Here is a 19763-nt window from a genome sequence, read left to right as displayed (position 1 = left end):
GCTGACAAATCACTATTAAACTTGGCACAAAGTTCAGAAACTTGCGCATGTGTTCCAGACATATAAAGTTGAATATCATCTGCATCAGCATGCATTTGAGCATACCTGCAGGTGGTAAATATGACATTAATAAATAGGCTAAATAATAACGGTCCAAGTATAGAACCTTGGGGGACACCATTAGATAACATCTTAAGACTAGAGACTTGCGATCCCACCTTCACTCGTTGCGCTCTACCACCCAAGTAACTCCTCAAGAGACCTAAGGCAGAGTCCCCAACGCCAAAATAAGACTTTAGCTTCATGCATAACGTGTGGTTGACAGAATCAAACGCTTTGGAAAAGTCGAGCAGACACAACATAGTTATCTTGTTACTGTCATAGGGCGCCCGAATATCATCCAAGATTTTGATTATTGCAGTTGAACAGCTATGATTTGCTCTAAATCCAGACTGGAATGGGGAAAGTAGATTAAACTTGTCAATATAAGCATGGATCTGTTCTGATAACAAGCTCTCAAAGGTCTTCGACAACGCAGGAAGGATGCTAATGGGACGAAAATCACTTAGACGGCAGGCGGACTTATTTTTAGCTACAGGAAGGACAGATGCGATCTTCCAGACATCAGGAAAGCACGAGGTTGTGATGCAGTGGTTGATAATATGGGTCAGGGCTGGCAGTATCTGTGGAAGAGCAATTTTTATAAATTTTACAGGAATACCATCTTCACCAATAGCATTTGCGCGAACCTTATAAATGCATCTCACCACGTCATGCTCCGACACAGCACAAAATTCAAATTTCTGGGAAAAATTCACAGGACAATGTATCGGGTGTTTGATTGGGTCATTGGAAGAGGTAGCATAATTAACGAATACTGCATTCAGATCTTCAGGGTCGAGCGAGCAATTAGGATTGTCTTTAACATGTACACGAAGACTTTTCAAGTTACGCCACAGCACATTATTAGGAAGTTCACAATTTAACATTTTTCGAAAGTATGCCTGCTTCTCATGTTTTATAGTTGCAGTAGCTACATTCCGTATATTCGTATATGAACGCCAGTTTATATCAGTGCGATTCCGTTTCCATACTACATACGCTTTGTTACGTTTACAGATTATGTCGAGCAGTTTTGTTGAACCATGGGCAAGATCGAGATTTTCTCTGAACTGTGACGGTACATGAACATTATAAAAAGATAACAATATATTATTTAAAAAGTTTAGCTTGTCATTTACCGATGGCAAGCTCCAGCAATAAGTCCAGTCTACCCAAGACATCTCAGTACTCACATTGTTAAAATTGATTGAGCGATAGTCAGGAAAACTAGAAGGAGCCGAAACTAAATTGCCATGATCAAAAGTAATTTCAAAGGAACAGAAAATTAAATCATGGTCAGACACAAACGAAATTTGGTCGAACTTTAAGACAGAAGGCAAATCAGACACAATGATATAATCTAGTAGACTAGGACAACAATTATTCCCATATCTAGTCGGTACAGAGGAATTTACTAAAGAAAGACCAACACTAGACATGTCATCTAAAAGGCGGGAGCTATACATATCACGGGATAACATATTTACATTAAAATCACCACATACTATTATTTCATCATAATCAACAGCTACTACAGACAACGTATTAAAGAAATCATTTACACTAAAACATCTATTGGGATTGTACACACATGACAAGAGGACTTTAGACAGGGGACTGGACACCTGAACCAACAAGTACTCAGTTGTAACTCCGCCTGCATGGGATACCATGCTCGATTTTAGATATTTTTTACAGTAAATGGCTACCCCACCACCCTTTTTATTCATTCGATCATTTCGATACATCGTATACCCATCTATCTCAAAGTGCGCATCCTTTATCTCATGCCTGAGCCATGTCTCCGACACACATATAACATCCACCGAAGATTGCTGAAATGTTCTCCTAACCTGATCCATTTTCTTAATATTTAGGCTTCTCGCATTAAAGTGTATGGAAAAACCCTTTTGTCGACTGCATAAAATATTCATAAGTACAGACTATTATCGCCAATGCTATTCGCATCATTACCCACCATCATTAGGACAGCACAAGTGAAAAGCAACTTTAAGAAAACAAGAAAGTAAATAAATCGAGAAAGTGCAATAACTGAGTTTAACTACATTTACAAAGATTAATTCACTACAACTAGGACAAATACTTAAGACTAAACTAGCGAAACTGATGTAAGTCGTCTACGCAGCTTATGGCAGTTGGCGGGCTGTTCGCAGCTCTGTCACTCCTCACATACTCTGCACCTCTAATTGTAAATGCTGACTTCAGCTTCCCATTTCGTCGCAATTTGACAGCTTCTTGCAGCAGAAGTCTATTCTCTTTGGAGAGGCTTTCATAAATATGAAAAAAAACCCTCACAACCAAGAGGATTTAGGGGAATAGCAGACTTTGTTCTTTTCCGATGCTCACGAAAAGCTCGCAGGGTCCGGTTACGGTTGAGAGGCGAGTGAAATTTTATAATAATAGCACTATTTGGATTTGAATTTGAAGGTTTTGTGCGAAAAATATCTCTTATTTGAGGAGAATGGAAGTCGATAGATTTACACAGCAGGTTAAATACACGTTTTAAGTTTTCACCTTCAAAATACGGGACGCCGAAAGCAACCGCATCAGCGGAGATATCCGGCGCAGCACTCTGTTCAATGACACCAGCAAACATATTTTTCATGCATGCCATGTCCTCTTCAAATTGCATCGCAATGGCTTCCAAAACAGAGATTCGAGCGGACGATTCAGCAATCGTAGCATTAAGCACTGATACTTCTTCCTCCATTCGCTTAGAAAGCTTATTTTCCACCTCTGTCAACCTATTCGCTACACTTTGAATTAAAGCCGGAGTCATTGGTGCCGTATGTCGTATCGCTGTATCCGTATCCCTAACGTAATCAGCTGTTTATCGTTACGACGGTAAACCAAAACCCAGTTGGTTGGCTACGATACGGTTACGACCTTAGCGGCACCAATAATCGATTGCATTGATTCTCATAAGGTTGGTCGAATCAGCTGTTAAAAGGTTACCGATACGGTTACCGATAAAGCACCATTGTCTCCAGCTTAAAGGCCGCAATTGTTCAGTATGCTGTTGAACTGTCACTTCAAATTCGGTCAGCTTGGCAAAGACCTTCTCAAGAGTGATACTTTCATCAAGCTTAACCACCTTAGCTGTTGGAGAAACAGAGCTCGTTTACGCTTGGGTGCAACAGAGGTGGGAGCAGCAAAAGTCATCGCAATATATAAGAATTTTATTTAGTCTTACTTAAGATACTTTTAGATTCAATAATGAACGTCTGGTCACCTTAATATACTTAATATAAACTGATGGACAGATGTCTTCACACACAGGTGGCGCAGTTAACCGCTGGAAGTGTCAGACTAGTTAGTAATGGTGCAAAGTGTATTTACTTGTTCTTGCACCAGTTGTTGTTGTATGCGATTCAATTTTAAATGCACTAGTTATTGTTGTTGCACTGCAATTTAACTTTAGATTCGCAATTATCTATTTCTACAAAAAATACGCCAGAGAGCAAACTACGTCCATTAACTGTCAGGTCGTGGGTCGTCCCCGCGTTGGGCTTTATTCAGACCTTGGCCCGCTCGGATGTAGAGAGCCTCATAGGTATGTGCGAGTACGCTGTCAAAACAGCAACATTAAACTACAATTTTAAAACATATGGACAAGAGAACCGAAAAATTACCAGCGGGCCCATCCTAAACCGGGGGTGGTATCCACAGCATGGTTGCACAGAACACCATTCTGCGTTGGTGGCCGTCGGCCGCGCGTATAAAAAAAGTACCCTGGGTGGGTCCAACACCGGTTTGGAGACCAAAACTATATCCACGCAAAGCACTTATGTTCACAGTTTTTTGTTGGGTATTGCACAACAGAACAACAATCACCTGAAAATCACCAACTTCCACTGCAAAAGTCTCCGGACAGAGATATAATTTTTATTTTTTGCCTTCGGAGTGTTGTTCTCGAGATTAAGACGCGTCTTGTGACACCTCTTTCGACGTTTTTGGGGGTAACAGTCGACACCGCAACTAAATTTTAAACCACAATAAAAATTTATAAAATTGTGTTTACCAAAAAGGTAAACACGAGAAACGTCAAATGAAAATGTCCCAAAAAAACACCATGGTGAACTCACATAAGTTCACAATGATGAAAAAAGCTTTAGGTTGAAGATTGCCAGATGGACGGGCATGATATGGTGAGAATAAGGACAGGGATAGATATAGGGTGGTCATGATTGCAATAGACAAAAGAAAGACCGTGGGAAACGGCATAAGGAAACGGTTCTTTTCAGCGGTTCGGATAGTATAAAAGGGGGTAACTGAAGGTGAACAAAAGGAAAGTAAAATATAGCAGCATATCGAGCTAAAGTGCGCGCGCCGCTTTTCTGAAAGGAAGATACCCTTGAAATTTTGTGTGTGTTTAAGTTTTTTTAAATTCCCTGTGCGCGGAGACCCAGAAGGGGTCAGTGTAGTGCCGAAAATAATAATTCTATAGTTTTTGATATAAGGCAACTTGCCTTCAATTCTAAGCGCGGTTTCGGTCGATAATCGGTAAGGAGAAGGGCGACACAAAACCCAACCACCAGGACAGGATTCCTCGCGGCATAGAGATGTGGAATATTTAATAATCAGTGGGAACCGGAGGTGGCCAGTGAAGCCTTTTTAAAGCGCCAGGGAATCACATTTTTTGCGAATCACATTTATTACGAATCACAATTTTTACAAATCACGAATTTTTACGAAAACTACGAATTTCTACGAATTCGGTATCAAATTTTACAAATGCAACAATTCTTTTTGCAACTTCAACATCAAAATTGTTACGAGTATCAACCATTTTTATAAAAGCAACACCGTTTTTTGTACAAAGTCCATATTATTTCTACATATTCGACGTCATTTTATACAAACTCAGCGTCATTGCCTACAAATCCGATACAATTCGATCTCCGATCTATCAAAACCCTACAACATTTTTATCAAGCAAAAATCGTAATTGCATCTCATCACGATTTTGGTATTACCATTTCATCACCAATAAATCCTTTTACTTGCGTCTCGGAAAGCTGCGTCCAATTGGATTTGTTTATTCGCCTAGCCATTTACCCTAACGTTGGAGCGACCTACCTCATTATAGCATTCAGCAAAAAAGTTCACCAAAAGCTTTTTATGGTAGATAGAAAATTAACAAACAAGTCAGGGTAGTCTTAAAATTGCTTTTTTCGTATCCCAAATTGTAAAATGTTTTAAAATTTGAAAATCACATGTATGTGCATTGACATATATCCGAGTCACTTATTCGTTTTAGTCTTAAACGTAATGTTCAGAGTAGATCGAAAATTCTTTAAAATTGTAAGGTGTCTATCAGTCACAAGATATACCAAAACGATTTAGACTGTTTTTTTTTTTGTCTTACCTTTTTTTTTGCAGAGGGTATGAACCCTACACCAATATGCCCCCCAATCCCAACATAAAAGAGCTCTTTTAGGCAGGCATTAGGGTGTGTTTAAAACTACTTTTTTTGCATAACTCCAGTTGAGTAGATAAGAGTTTGGTGATTTTGACGACGGAAAGACCCAGGAACATGGTCCCAAAAGAATATTTGTCATAGATGTTTTTTTATTTTTTTTATACGGAATTTATGTACACATTTTGATTTTTTTTGGTTTATTATATTTTTTGTATACGTTCAGAAATACTGTTTTCATACGTTTATTTTTACTTTTATATGTCTGTGTAAATATATATATATACATTTTTTCCGAGAAAAAAAAACCCATATGTGTTAAACTCAAATTTGCATGCATGTATATGTAAATTAAGTGGTTAAAAAAAAAAAAAATATTATTTAATTTAAACGAAGCTTGATTCTTTTTATATGAGATTTTATTTCATTCGTGTATAGAGTTTAAGATTATGTTCATTAAAATTCGTCATTGAAGTGGAAAGAGAAGTAGTATGGCGTGCTAATCTCTTTTGGGGCGGGATGTAAGGATGGAATGATGAGGTGGTAAGTAGGAGTATGGAGCATGGCATTAGGGTGACCGCAGAGTGGGTTGCATGATGCGAGCGGTCCAAGGTTGGGTGGGATTCCTGGTGTGCGGTGGGTAAGTGAATCCGAAGAGGTTGAACGGAAGAAAATGAATATATGTGTGCGTCCGGTTCCAAGATGGCGGGTTGAGAACCACGGCCTGCCAAATGTACTGAGCTAGCTAGGGCCACCATCGGGAACCAAAGCAACGTGTACGTGACATAACTTCCGATCAATAGAAAGGATATAACCATATATTTAGCAATTGTTTGACACTTTAAATCAATTAATTAAATTTTCAAATAGATGAGCAAAGAAACTTCCGACGTGCTTAGCCAGAGTTGCCAAACATTAACTACGGCTTCCAGCTCAGTGCTCCCATTGCAGCCGTAAACAATGGTGCCCCTATTGTTATGATGCACAGATGTGAAAATACTGTTATTATTGACATTTATAGCAGGGCCAGCGGCGTCAGTGGACTTGAAATTAGCAGAGTTTGCAGCAGCAGTAGAATCCTCAACAGCATCAGCAGCAGCACTCTCGGAAGAAATTGCAGTAGAAATAGTGGTAGTGGTATTACCAGCAGAAGCAGCATAGTATCCATAGTGTGGGTGCAAGAGAGAGCATTGCCTTTGTTATTAGTAGCAGGTTGAAGAACAGTATTGGTAACGGTGAGCGAAGCTGTAGCTGCATTGTTGGATTTATGATTATCAGCCACAGGCAAGGGCGAAAAAGTAAAAAATCAGAATTCGAAGACAAATGGCAGTCAGCAGCATTTTGGTGTTAGTTTGCATTTAAGGCACCAGCACTAACCAAAGCTGACATAAGTGAACTGAGATCAGTCGCTGATACACCGGTTTTGTCATTGTAGTTACGAGCTTTCTTACTTTTTTTGCTCTCTTTCTCCTTTACACTAACAAGAGCATTGCCTTTGTTGTTGTCATTGCTTATATCAAATGGTACAAGTTCAGTAGCACCCGCACTGTTATTGTTAATGGACGACTGTAAAGCATTTAACTGGTCACCCAAAGCTGCAATCTAATTCGATAAAGCAACATACGTTGGCGGTTTTCGAAATGGGTCCATCGCAATATGCCAGTAAATGTTTCTTTTCAGTTTCTCTTACAAAACATAATAATTGAAATTCAATTATTATAAGCCGGTGTTAAGCTCATGAATTTTTAAATATCAAATTTATTGTCGAAAGCTTTTGTAACTAAATCAAAACCGAATTTATGATTCAGAAGCATTGATTCCAAAGCTATATCAAGCATTGTAGGCATGTCAACACATTGCTCACATAGGTACAATAAATGGCGGTTAGCTTTAAGCATATTTACATCGTATGCAGCAATGTTTACACAAGACGATCGATGGAAAATTTTTTTGCACCAACCATTGCACGGAATTGACGATGATTCCGATTTAAGCATTTTATTGCATTTACCGCAAAAATCATCCATTGCAGCAACACTCAGCAAAGATAAAAATATGATAATATGAAAATATCCAATATTTCTGTCCGAAGATGTATACCATCCGGCTTGGCTTTATACTTGGATTATCTCCATGCACCGGAGCGTAGAACTATTAGGAATGTGTCTTCTGGCCGGTTTCTTTTCAGGAAGGCTAATCTGTCTGTGCTTATTGAGGAGGTTTCCAAAATTTCGTGGCCCGCCTACGATGGAGATGTCGAATGGAGTTGTACACACTTTAACAATGCTTTGTATGCGATATTTCACAAATGCGTACCTATATTTAACTCCTCTTCAGCAATTCCAACTTCTGCTTGGAGCTCTAAAGAACTCAAATATCGTAAAAATCGAAAAAACGCGTTCTTTTAAACTTATTAGAGGGATGGTAAATAGCCCTTTTCTGCTCGGTGAAATTTTATTTAATGTTCCCTTTCGACCATCTAGACATTTTCAACCGCTTCATATAAGCACATGCAGATTGAATTTTGAAATGCACGAACCTGTTGTTGTTGTTGTTTTGTAGCAATGCTTCGCCCTACCTAACAGCCGCGAGCGATCACAAATTGTCATCAATATCCTCTAACGGGAGTCCAAGGAAACTTGCTGTTTCAACAGGAGTGGACCATAAGGAAAGAGGTCTTAGAGGCGTTGGTTCCACATTACAATTAAAGAGATGGTTGGTGTCATGTGGGGACACATTGCAAGCGGGGCATACATTTTGTATGTCGGGGTTGATTCTGGATAGGTAAGAGTTTAACCTGTTACAGTATCCATAACGAAGTTGAGCAAGAGTGACACGCGTTTCCCTAGGGAGTATGCGTTCCTCTTCCGCGAGTTTTGGATACTTTTCTTTGAGTACCGGGCAATTCCCGGCATAAAGGTCCGACGCCTGTTTATGGAGTTCACCAAAACCTGCTTGTGTTTTTTCGCTTCATACGGCTGGGTTCTCAGGTGCCGTATTTCCTCAAAATGCTTACGGAGATGACTCCTTAAGCCCCTAGGCGGTGCTGGTTCATCAATCAGATGTCTGTTAGGATGCTCAGGTTTCTGGGTATTCAACAGGAACTGTTTGGTCAGCATCTCATTTCTCTCCCTGATGGGGAGTATTCTCGCCTCTTTATGCAGATGGTGTTCTGGTGACATAAGAAGACAGCCCGTGGCAATTCTGAGAGCAGTATTTTGGCAGGTCTGTAGCTTCTTCCAGTGGGTAATTTTTAGGCTTGGCGACCATATGGGTGACGCGTAGCACGTAATCGGCTGGCTAATTGCTTTGTATGTAGTCATGAGCGTTTCTTTATCTTTTCCCCAGGTACTTCCAGCGAGGGATTTGAGGATTTTGTTACGGCTCTGAATTCTCGGAACAATTGCGGCTGCGTGCTCACCAAAATGTAGATCCTGATCAAACGCCACACCCAAGATTTTGGGGTGTAGGACAGTCGGTAGCGTAGTGCCATCGACGTGGATGTTCAAAATGGTCGACATTTGGGACGTCCATGTTGTAAATAAGGTCGCGGAAGATTTAGTCCGTGATAATGCCAGGTTTTGCGAGGCGAAAAAACTGGAGAGATCAGGGAGGTAGCCGTTTACTTTATTGCATAGCTCATCGATCTTTCGGCCTGGGCCTGTGGCCATTATTGTCCAGTCATCGGCGTAGGAAACGATTGGGACTCCTTCCGGTAGTGAAGGTAGCTTAGATATGTAGAAATTAAACAAAAGTGGGGATAGGACACAACCCTGTGGCACCCCTTGTTTAATTCTCCTTGGTTTTGATGTTTCGTTTCTGAATTGCACCGATGCCTGCCGACCACCCAGATAATTTGCGGTCCACCTTTTAAGACATGGGGGAAGGGTAGACCCTTCCAGGTCTTGCAGTAACGAAGCTTTTGATAGGTCTAGCGCTACGAGTACTGTTCTATGGTGGGGTATTGATTTAAACCGCAATTTATCTGGGTGCTAATGACATTTAGCGCGGTGGTAGTGCTATGGAGTTTTCTGTAGCCATGCTGATGAGAGGCTAGTTGCAAATTTGCTTGGAAATAAGGGAGCAAAATGGCTTCAAGCGTCTTTGCTACTGGCGATAGGAGAGATATCGGACGATACGGCTCTCCTATGTTAGCTGGTTTCCCAGGCTTTAGTAGCGGGACCACCTTGGCCATTTTCCATTTCTCGGGTATGGAAAAGGAGGAAAGAGACAGGTTGAAGACATGCGCTAAATATTTGAAACCCTCTTTGCCTAGGTTTTTAAGCATCGGCATGGCTATGCAGTCTGGGCCCACTGCTTTGGATGGTTTAGCGCGACCAATGGCGTCCTCAACCTCTTTAGCGGTGCTGATGATTGGTGACGCGCTGAATTTGTGTTTATGTGCGTGTCTGTTGGCCCTCCGTCTATCTTTTTCGACCGTAGAATGCATTATATATTGTCGGAGGAAAGCGCTCGCGCGAGCCACAAAAGATTTATAAAAGTTAAGTGGACGTCGAGTTTTGGGATCAAGCCCAGAACAACCTGTCTGATGCAACCATCCCTTACACGAGACACACTGAACAGAGTATGACCGTCCTAAAAAGATCCTTTTCCGGCAGATGCAGCAAAACCATTCTCAGGACCGGGGTCAGGAGATGGCCCGGATTGGATTCGATGCCTTCCCGTAGTAAGAGAATATGGAGCAGTCCTGCTCCAAGGAGCTGCTGGGAGGATGACAATTTTTGGGAGGGACGCAACAGATTAAATGGGGTTACGCTGAAATGACAGTCCTTGGTCGGGAAAAATCCCGAGTCGCTCCGGTACATAGAACCGACTTGCACGAACCTCTTCGTTTTCTGTGTACTCACTTCAATAAGCACTGCAAAAAGATTGATACGTGTGACACACTCTACGTAATAAAAAAATATCTGCTGACTACATTAAATACGCAATGATTTGGGTGGGTGGCTTGGAATCACGTTCTATCCAACCTCCCACTCTTATCACGAGCTCCAGTAACTTTGGGCGGGTGGCTTGGAATCACGTCCTTTCCAACCTCCCACACATCGCAGCCCTACTGGTTATGTGTCAAATATACATCAGCTGCTCGAAATCACGTCCATTCCGACAGCACTAATAATCAATTCCCGTTGCTTGGCATCACAGTCCATCCCGACAACTAATTTAATAATGTATATTGATTGATTGATATTTAGTCTGATTAATTGTTAAATGTGTAGACTAATAAATAAATAAATAAATAAATATCATAAGAAAAATTAAAAACTTCGGAGCGAGACAAAAACACGTACAACTTCTGCCTTAATATTTTCAGCTGGTTGGCAGCGCTATTATTGTCTTTTGCTTATTGCAGTTTCGCGCTATTATACACTTACGTGTTATATATATCGCACAAAACTAAAATTAAGAAAATTTTTACAACAAGTCCCCCAAACTTCGAGAAAATTTCATTTACATTGGGTTACAGGGCACTAAATGTCTGCATCGCATTGATTTTCTATATTTATAGTTGAAAATTTGTTCTGAGTTTAAATATTTTTATGCGGACGATGCACATTCACAGCACTAGCACGCTGCGTTGCCAACTCGAACATTGTAACGAATTTAGTGAAACTCGGCTTATTTTACACGTTCGAATCGCTAAACTGTTGAATAAATAACTCCAATATTCAATAATTCAAAATGGTCTTTATTAGACTACTTTGAAAGTACTTCACAATAACACTTATACTTCACAACCAATAGCGTGCTGAAATAAAAACTAATGACTGACTACTCAGCTTGCTCTGCTTTTAAACTCTCTGTTGCCTTGTCCGCATATTTCTCCAAATGTCTAGACGCTTCTCCTCTAGAATCTTCTACTTGGTTACCAGCTATATGTATGTGTATTAAAGTGTTTACATACAAAGAGTGGCAGCTTACTTTAGTGTTGTTGTGCCTCTATTTACTTAGTATCAGATTAGTGATGTATCACTTAGTGATACTAATATTCATCACAATAGTATTAGTAGGTCCCAAGGTCGTCGGTTCTATGTACCGGATCGACTCGGGATTTTTCCCGACAAAGGACTGCCATTTCTTTTCCGGCAGCAATTGTGTAGGTCAGGGAAATAGACTCTTAGTCCCTACCTCCGTTTGCACCGTTGCACACCGTTGCACAGAATATATACGTTTGCGACATCCGCCCAATGTAGCTCCTGCCATGGACGGTGCCACTTTCCTAGATGTTCTGGGCTCCGCGACGGCAACCCCCCGACGGGTTTCATTGCGCCATGTTGCCAGGCCGCATACCCAAATATACCGGGTACCCCAATGCTTACCCAAGGTCGTCTAGTCCCAGGGCCACAACAGAAATCGCGTTCTGGCCTTCCACAACCCAGGCATAGTCACCCGTCACTTACTCCCAGAGTGACGACGTCTCGCCCTATGCACTTCAGACTTCTGCAGTTAAACTGTAATGGATTAACTGGGAAGATCAAGGAGATAGTCGACTTCATGAAGAGGCACAACATCCGCATTGCTGCGATTCAAGAGACTAAACTCACATCAAGATCTGCATTGCACAGAATATATACGTTTGCTACATCCGCCCAATGTAGCTCCTGCCATGGACGGTGCCACTTTCCTAGATGTTCTGGGCTCCGCGACGGCAACCCCCCGACGGGTTTCATTGCGCCATGTTGCCAGGCCGCATACCCAAATATACCGGGTACCCCAATGCTTACCCAAGGTCGTCTAGTCCCAGGGCCACAACAGAAATCGCGTTCTGGCCTTCCACAACCCAGGCATAGTCACCCGTCACTTACTCCCAGAGTGACGACGTCTCGCCCTATGCACTTCAGACTTCTGCAGTTAAACTGTAATGGATTAACTGGGAAGATCAAGGAGATAGTCGACTTCATGAAGAGGCACAACATCCGCATTGCTGCGATTCAAGAGACTAAACTCACATCAAGATCTGCATTGCAGACCTGTTCTGGGTATAATGTCCACAGAAAAGATCGCGAGAGCGGAAATGGAGGCGGCCTCGCGTTTATCATACACCACTCTGTGCAATATCATATATTTGATCCCGACATCGACCGCAGGGACAGTGTCTTAGAACATCAAGGATTATCTGTCCGGTCGGGCGATGCAAACCTAGAAATCATCAACATCTACATCCCTCCTGTCACCTGTTGCCCCACTGGGTACCGCCCTGATACCAGCGGCGTATCCACTGGAAAAAATCGCATTATCTTAGGCGATTTCAATGCCCATCACGATCTATGGCATACAAACTTGCGGGTGGACAGTAGGGGTGAGATGTTAGCGGATCAAATAGAAGAAACGACGTTCTGTACAATAAACGGGGACGCCCCCACACGTATGGTAGGAAGCTGTCACAGTTCGCCGGATATTTCAATCGTGAGCGCATAACTCGTAAACTGCGTCAACTGGCAGCCGATGGTAACATTGGCATCCGACCACCTGCCTATACTTATTTCGCTCGAGCGTTCCGCCGAATTCATCGTCGCAGAAAAACGTACTTTCCTTAACTTTAAAAAAGGAAAGTGGGACGAATACAAATCCTTTGCAGATAACCGCTTTGCTGCCCTCCTTATCCCAACTGATGCCCACCAAAGGGAGCGTGCTTTCCGCAAGGTCATTGAATCCGCCTCGGCTGTTGTTGTTGTTGTTGTAGCGATACGGTTGCTCCCCGAAGGTTTAGGGAGTGATCGATGTGATGGTCCTTTGCCGTTTACAGATCCGGTACGCTCCGGTAACACAGCATCATTAAGGTGCTGGCCCGACCATCTCGGGAACGATTTATATGGCCACATTAAACCTTCAGGCCAAACCGGTATTTTAGTCGCCTCTTACGACAGGCATACCTACCGCGGGTATATTCTAACCCCCTGACCCGCTGGGTTATCCGCCTCGGCTCGTTTGTTGTTGTTTTGTTGTAGCGATTAGGTTACTCCCCGAAGGCTTTGGGGAGTGTTATCGATGTGATGGTCCTTTGTCGGATACAGATCCGATACGCTCCGGTAACACAGCACCATTAAGGTGCTGGCCCGACCATCTCGGGAACGATTTATATGGCCACATTGAACCTTCAGGCCATCCCTCCCTCCCCTCCCCCAAGTTCCATGAGGAGCTTGGGGTCGCCAGAGCCTCGTCTGTTAGTGAAACGGGATTCGCCGCTCGAAGGTGAGGTTGACAATTGGGTTGGAGAAGCTATATATTGCGCTAACAACCCCTTGAATCCCCCTCGGCTCGTTTCATTCCCGCCGGTAAAATTCCCGAAATTCGGCCCCACTTACCGCCAGATGCCGCAAGTTTAGACAGAGGAACGTGACCTTATAAGACAGTTCGAACCCGGCGACCCCCAAATAAGGGATATAAACCAACGCATCAGATTGCTTGTGGACGAACACAAGCGGGCGAAATGGGAGGAGCACCTAAGCGGTTGTAACCTCTTTGGCGGTGTAGGTTAACTTTGGTTCACCGTAAAGTCCATATCGAATCCGTCTAGGCCCAATGACAAAGTTTCCATCGCCTTTGGCGACAAAGTGCTGTCGGATGCGAAAAAATGCGCGAGCGCTTTCTGCCGACAATACATAATGCATTCTACGGTTGACAAAAATAGACGGAGGGCCAACAGAAACGCACATAAACATAAGTTCAGCGCGTCACCAATTGCCATCACCGCCAAAGAGGTTGAGGATGTCATCGGTCATGCTAAACCATCCAAAGCAGTGGGCCCAGACGGCATAGCCATGCCGATGCTTGAAAGCCTAGGGAAAGAGGGTTTCAAATATTTAGCGCAGGTCTTCAAGCTGTCTCTTTCCACCTTTGTCATACCCGAGAAATGGAAAATGGCCAAGGTGGTCCCGCTACTAAAGCCTGGGAAACCAGCTAACATAGGAGAGTCATATCGCCCGATATCTCTCCTATCGTCAGTAGCCAAGACACTTGAAGCCATTCTGCTCCCCTACTTCAAAGCAAATTTGCAGCTAGCCTGTCATCAGCATGGCGTTGGAAAACTCCATAGCACCACCACCGCGCCAAATGCCATTAGCACCCAGATAAATTGTGGTTTAAATCAGAAGCCCCACCATCGAATAGTACTCGTAGTGCTAGACCTATCAAAAGCTTTTGATACGGTCAACCATGGCACGATACTGCAAGACTTGGAGGGGTCTACCCTTCCCCCATGTCTGAAAAGGTGAACCGCAAATGGGTGGGGGGGTTCAGAATACACCCGCGGTAGGTATGCCTGTCGTAAGAGGCGACTAAAATAACAGATTCAAGGGGCTGTGTAGCGCAACCCTGCAGGTTGCCAGCGCAACATATAGCTTCTCCAAACCCAATTGTCAACCTCACCTATCGCGGCGAATCCTGTTTCACTAACAGACGAGGCTCTGGCGACCCTAAGCTCCTTATGGAACTTGGGGTTGGGGAGGGAGGGAATGGCCTGAAGGTTTAATGTGGCCACATAAATCGTTCCCGAGATGGTCGGGCCAGCACCTTAATGGTGCTGTGGTACCGGAGCGTACCGGATCTGTATCCGGCAAAGGACCATCACATCGATAACACTCCCCAAAGCCTTCGGGGAGCAACCTTATCGCTACAACAACAAAAACAACATGGCACTACGCTACCGACTGTCCTACACCCCAAAATCTTGGGTATGACATTTGATCAGGATCTACATTTTGGTGAGCACGTAGCCGCAATAAAATCCTCAAATCCCTTGCTGGCAGTACTTGGGGAAAAGACAAAGAAACGCTCATTACCACATACAAAGCAATTGGCCAGCCGTATGCGTGCTACGCGTCCCCTATATGGTCACCAAGCCTAAAAACTACTTACTGGAAGAAGCCACAGGCTGCCAAAATACTGCGCTCAGAACCGCCACAGGCTGTCTTCTTATGTCCCCAGAACACCATCTACATAATGAGGCGAGAATACTCCCCATCAGGGAGAGAAATGAGATGCTAACCAAACAGTTCCTGTTGAATACCCAGAAACCTGGGCATCCCAACAGACATCTGATTGATGAGTCAACACCGCCTAGGGACTTAAGGAGTCATCTCCGTAAGCATTTTGAGGAAATACGGCACCTGAGAACTCAGCCGTATGAAGCAAAAAAACACAGCAGGTCCTTGGTGAACTCCACAAACAGGCGTCGGACCTTTATGCCGGGAATTGCCCGGTGAACCCAGTACTCAGGGAACAGTACCCAAATCTTGCGGAAGAGGAACGCATACTCCCCAGGGAAACGCGAGTCACTCTGGCTCAACTTCGTTCTGTATACTGTAACAGGTTAAACTCTTACATATCCCTAATCAACCCCGACATACAAAATGTATGCCCCGCTTGCAATGTGTCCCCAAATGACACCAACCATCTCTTTAATTGTAATATGGAACCACACCTTTCATTAGGGTCCACCCCTGTCGAAACAGCAAGTTTCCTTGGACTCCCGTTAGAGGATATTGATGACAATTTGTGATCGGTCGCAGCTATTAGATGGGGCGAAACATTGCTACAACAACAAAAACAGCAACAAAAATATTATTAGTGTGTATGAAACTTACATAACGCTTTACTAGGGCAACCCAAAATATGCAACAAAATACTGATTTTGCGCAATTATAAATAGCCCTTAAAATCTTTATTTATGCTTAAAAATATGCACTTAAGGCCCTTATAAGCCGTAAAATAACTATATATAATATTCAATATTTCAAGGCTACCGGGGGGATCAAAAGTAATCAGGCTATTAGAACTCTATAACTTTTGCAAATGGTGCCAAATTTAGCTTCGGGTTTCATATTTTTGAAGTCAATAAACTCAGAATACAAATGTGCATAAACTTGTTTCCTCTGAAGGAAGCATTTCCGCGTCGCTTATTCACTTGCCTTTTAGTCAACCCAGATTTCTTTTTATCGTTCTTTTTTAAGTCGGGGCTTCAAATAATTATTCGACAGGGATGATAGGACCTGCCGCCTAAGTTCTAGCCAATGACATAAACCGGGTCATCAACTCTTGCGGCGACCAGTTGGCCTATGTGTGTTTTGGCTTTATGAAATAAATTCTAATGGATTAAAAAACGCATTACATAAGCCGAACCACAGTTTTATATTAAAAAAAATTCATCGGCTGATTCCTATTCATGCCAATTTGGAAAAGAGGCTAAAAACTTATGTTGGATTCAGCGATTAAAAATTTAATAGTAATATTTTTCATACACTTTCAAGCGTTTTCTATTACTTTCCTTGCTTTTTACCCACTTCTGTACCTTCACATTCATATTTTAACTCCGACTGCTAGAAAAAAGCAGAAAATACGATATTGTCTGGCAAAATATGCTTTCTATTAAGTAATAATTATAAAATATGCAGGAAAATGCATTTATGGTAATATATGCGAGAATATGCTATATAAAATATAGCTAAAATTTCATATTTGTTCGTGACATGTATGCATATGTGATTGGTCATATACAAAATGTGCTGTTGCATATTTGGGTTGCCCTGGTCATAACTCTATAGTTTTAGGAGATTATATTTAAGTTTTTGACAAGTTATACCTTGGTGAGTAATTATTTTTGTTATTTGCTCTTAATTTTTTCATTTTTTTCATAATCTACGACCATAAAAATGTACGTTATCGCTATAACTTATGAACTCAGCAGATACAATCCGTCACCGTCACCGCGTACGCCACATAACCACTGACATAAATATTCGAGTAAGGGAACGAAGGACAGTCCATCCGCAAGGAGCTATTCCTAAAAATTTTTGAACGATCCGCGAGACTTTGAGGCAAAAACCCCGGATCTTTCCGAAATGGCCAAAACGTTGATTTCTTTAAACACATATAAACAAAACCTTTTCTAAAAATCAAGTTTTTTAAAATAAGAACGCCGGCGTGTCACCGCCTGTATATAATAGTGCCTACGCCGCCGCCGCCACGAAAAAAGTGATCGGCGTAAGCCTCTACTATTAACACTGCCAACGAAAATAGCCTTTCAGAAAATTTTAAAAAATTTTTTTATTTAAAATTTGTGAAAGTTCCATACCGGAACGATTTAATATGACCATATTGAACCTTCAAGGAAATCTCGCCACCCACCTCTAGTTCTATAAAGAACTTGGGGTCGCAAGAGCATATTTGTAACAGTATTCCCCTCGAGTACGTGAGGTTGACAATTGGGTTGCGTAAGCTGCAAGGCTATACAGCTTTTTGTTGCACTTTACTTATTTTATCAGCTGTACTTCAGTTCTGAGTGTTTACAAACGTGCTCGGTTGTATTCAGGAGCTCTTCCCATTCCAATTGAACCGAGTCCTTCAAGTTGGCCACAATTAAGCAAAATACCATATTTGTTTCCCATTCGGAAACTCAAACCGAAAAACTGTCCGAAAGGAGAAAATATGAAGCATGGAGGTAAGAATCGAGGAGGTTGGGTATATAAACTTAAAAATCCTAACAAAAAGTAGTTCTGAAAGTGAAAAGATAATTAATGTGGAAAAGCATTAATCTTGAGAAATTAAATACAAAAATGGCTTAAATGGTTTGTAAACAGATCTGTTTTATTATTTAGTAAATATCTATTTAATATTGTGTCAGATAGACAAACGTAACTTGTGTGTTTGGTAACGTTTTACCACCTAATTTTTATCAAAAATTATCCAAGGTGGTATCAAAAGACGCGTCTCGACCTCCGTTGGACATAATAGTGCCTTACAAGATCATATTCAACTGTCAATCAAATAAAAATAGTTTTTTTCCGAAGGATGTTTTAGATTTTCTTTCATACGAATTTTGGGAGACCACTAAAATTTTGTCGAATTTTTCCGAAAACATTTTTCAGATTGGTTTTCATATTTTCAAAACGAAATTCCTGGAAGTGTTCGAAAATAAAAGAAAGAATGCAAAAGACAAAATTAGAGTAAAATTGACTGCCATATTCTGTTTCACAGCTGTCCAGTGGCCGGTCAATAAAGACCTCATATAGATGAATGTGCTCAGTGCTACCAGAATTGATTTTACGATCAAAAGGAAAAATCTCAATCAGGTACCACGATTTTTCTGGGACCTAGCTTAATTGCCGCCTCGAGATCTGGCAGCTCTGATACCCCTAGTAGCTGGATCCTTGACCTCGCGAGCGCAGGACACGAACACAGAAAATGCTCAACTGTTTCTTCCTACAGCTCGCACTTCCTACATCTGCTCCCAAAGGGCTTGTTACAATTCCCGAGTTTTTTGGAATGTATATGTTCCGGTAACAATTTTACTGCTTAGAGATAAATCTTTTGGAACGGATAGAATCTTTTGAGGCCTAAATAACTTTGTAGTCTTTTTGAACCGACTAGTCAAGGATTACACCGAGGGCCTTTACTTGTCCGGACCAGCAGAGAAATTACAAGTAATAGTATCCATCACACAAGTGTCATCATCAATCAACAGCGGCCCCGTTAATATAAGCTGTATCAGATGAGCTGTTTTTTTACTTATCTTGATATGGTGTTTCGATTCATTGTGCTTAGGGTAGGTTCGGCGTAATTCAGATTAGTCTCTTCGAACAGAACTACCAGATGGGCTTCAAATACAATCTTGAATAGTTGTAAGAATAGTAAAATTGAATTGTAGCTTGACTTCGTCGCCCTAAATTTTATCTTTATACATATCAAGGCGAATGGAATGTATAATCAAAATCGATATACACAAAAAGAAACCTCAATATGGGGAATCCATCGGGCATAATGAACCTCCTCAATGTGACGTCCAAGGTTGATGCGTGGGATAACTTGTGCGCATCCAGATATATGAATAAAATGATACACACATACATAAGCAAATATGCATATGTAGCTATATGTATTAATGAACATAATGTCTATATACACAACTTTGAAAACTTGTTTCATATTAATAACTATCTCATCAATACTTTAGTGAATCATATAAAAATAATAGATTGAATAAATCCCTTTAGAGTAAAAAAGTTCTCATTATAGACAAAAGCTTTTCTCAGTTGCTTTGGAAAATTTTCAGTACTCACGTCTCATTGTCCTTAGGAACAATTTGCTCAGCGTCCAGTTCGACAGTCTCTATTTCCATGTCGGATGATGATTGGTCCTGCTCGTTGTCACTATCTAATATGATCACTTCATCCATTAAATATGTCACGTATTACTATTCCAA

General features: G+C 41.7%; 1 protein-coding gene across 1 annotated transcript in view; it reads right to left on the bottom strand.

Annotated features, from left to right (window-relative positions):
* Tpr2 (Tetratricopeptide repeat protein 2) overlaps nt 1–19760 on the bottom strand; it is a 70084-nt gene extending 50324 nt beyond the window's left edge. The window contains exon 1 of the mRNA XM_067769031.1: nt 19621–19760. Coding sequence (XP_067625132.1) covers nt 19621–19736 — 116 coding nt within the window. The 5' untranslated portion in view covers nt 19737–19760. The remainder of the gene's footprint in view (nt 1–19620) is intronic.
* Nucleotides 19761–19763: the final 3 nt, after the last annotated feature.

This window comes from Eurosta solidaginis, chromosome 2, assembly GCF_040869045.1.
Source record: "Eurosta solidaginis isolate ZX-2024a chromosome 2, ASM4086904v1, whole genome shotgun sequence".
NCBI classification, from domain to species: Eukaryota; Metazoa; Arthropoda; class Insecta; order Diptera; family Tephritidae; genus Eurosta; species Eurosta solidaginis.
The sequence above is the reverse complement of the archived record's forward strand: the minus strand, read 5'-3'. Positions and strand labels throughout refer to the sequence as shown.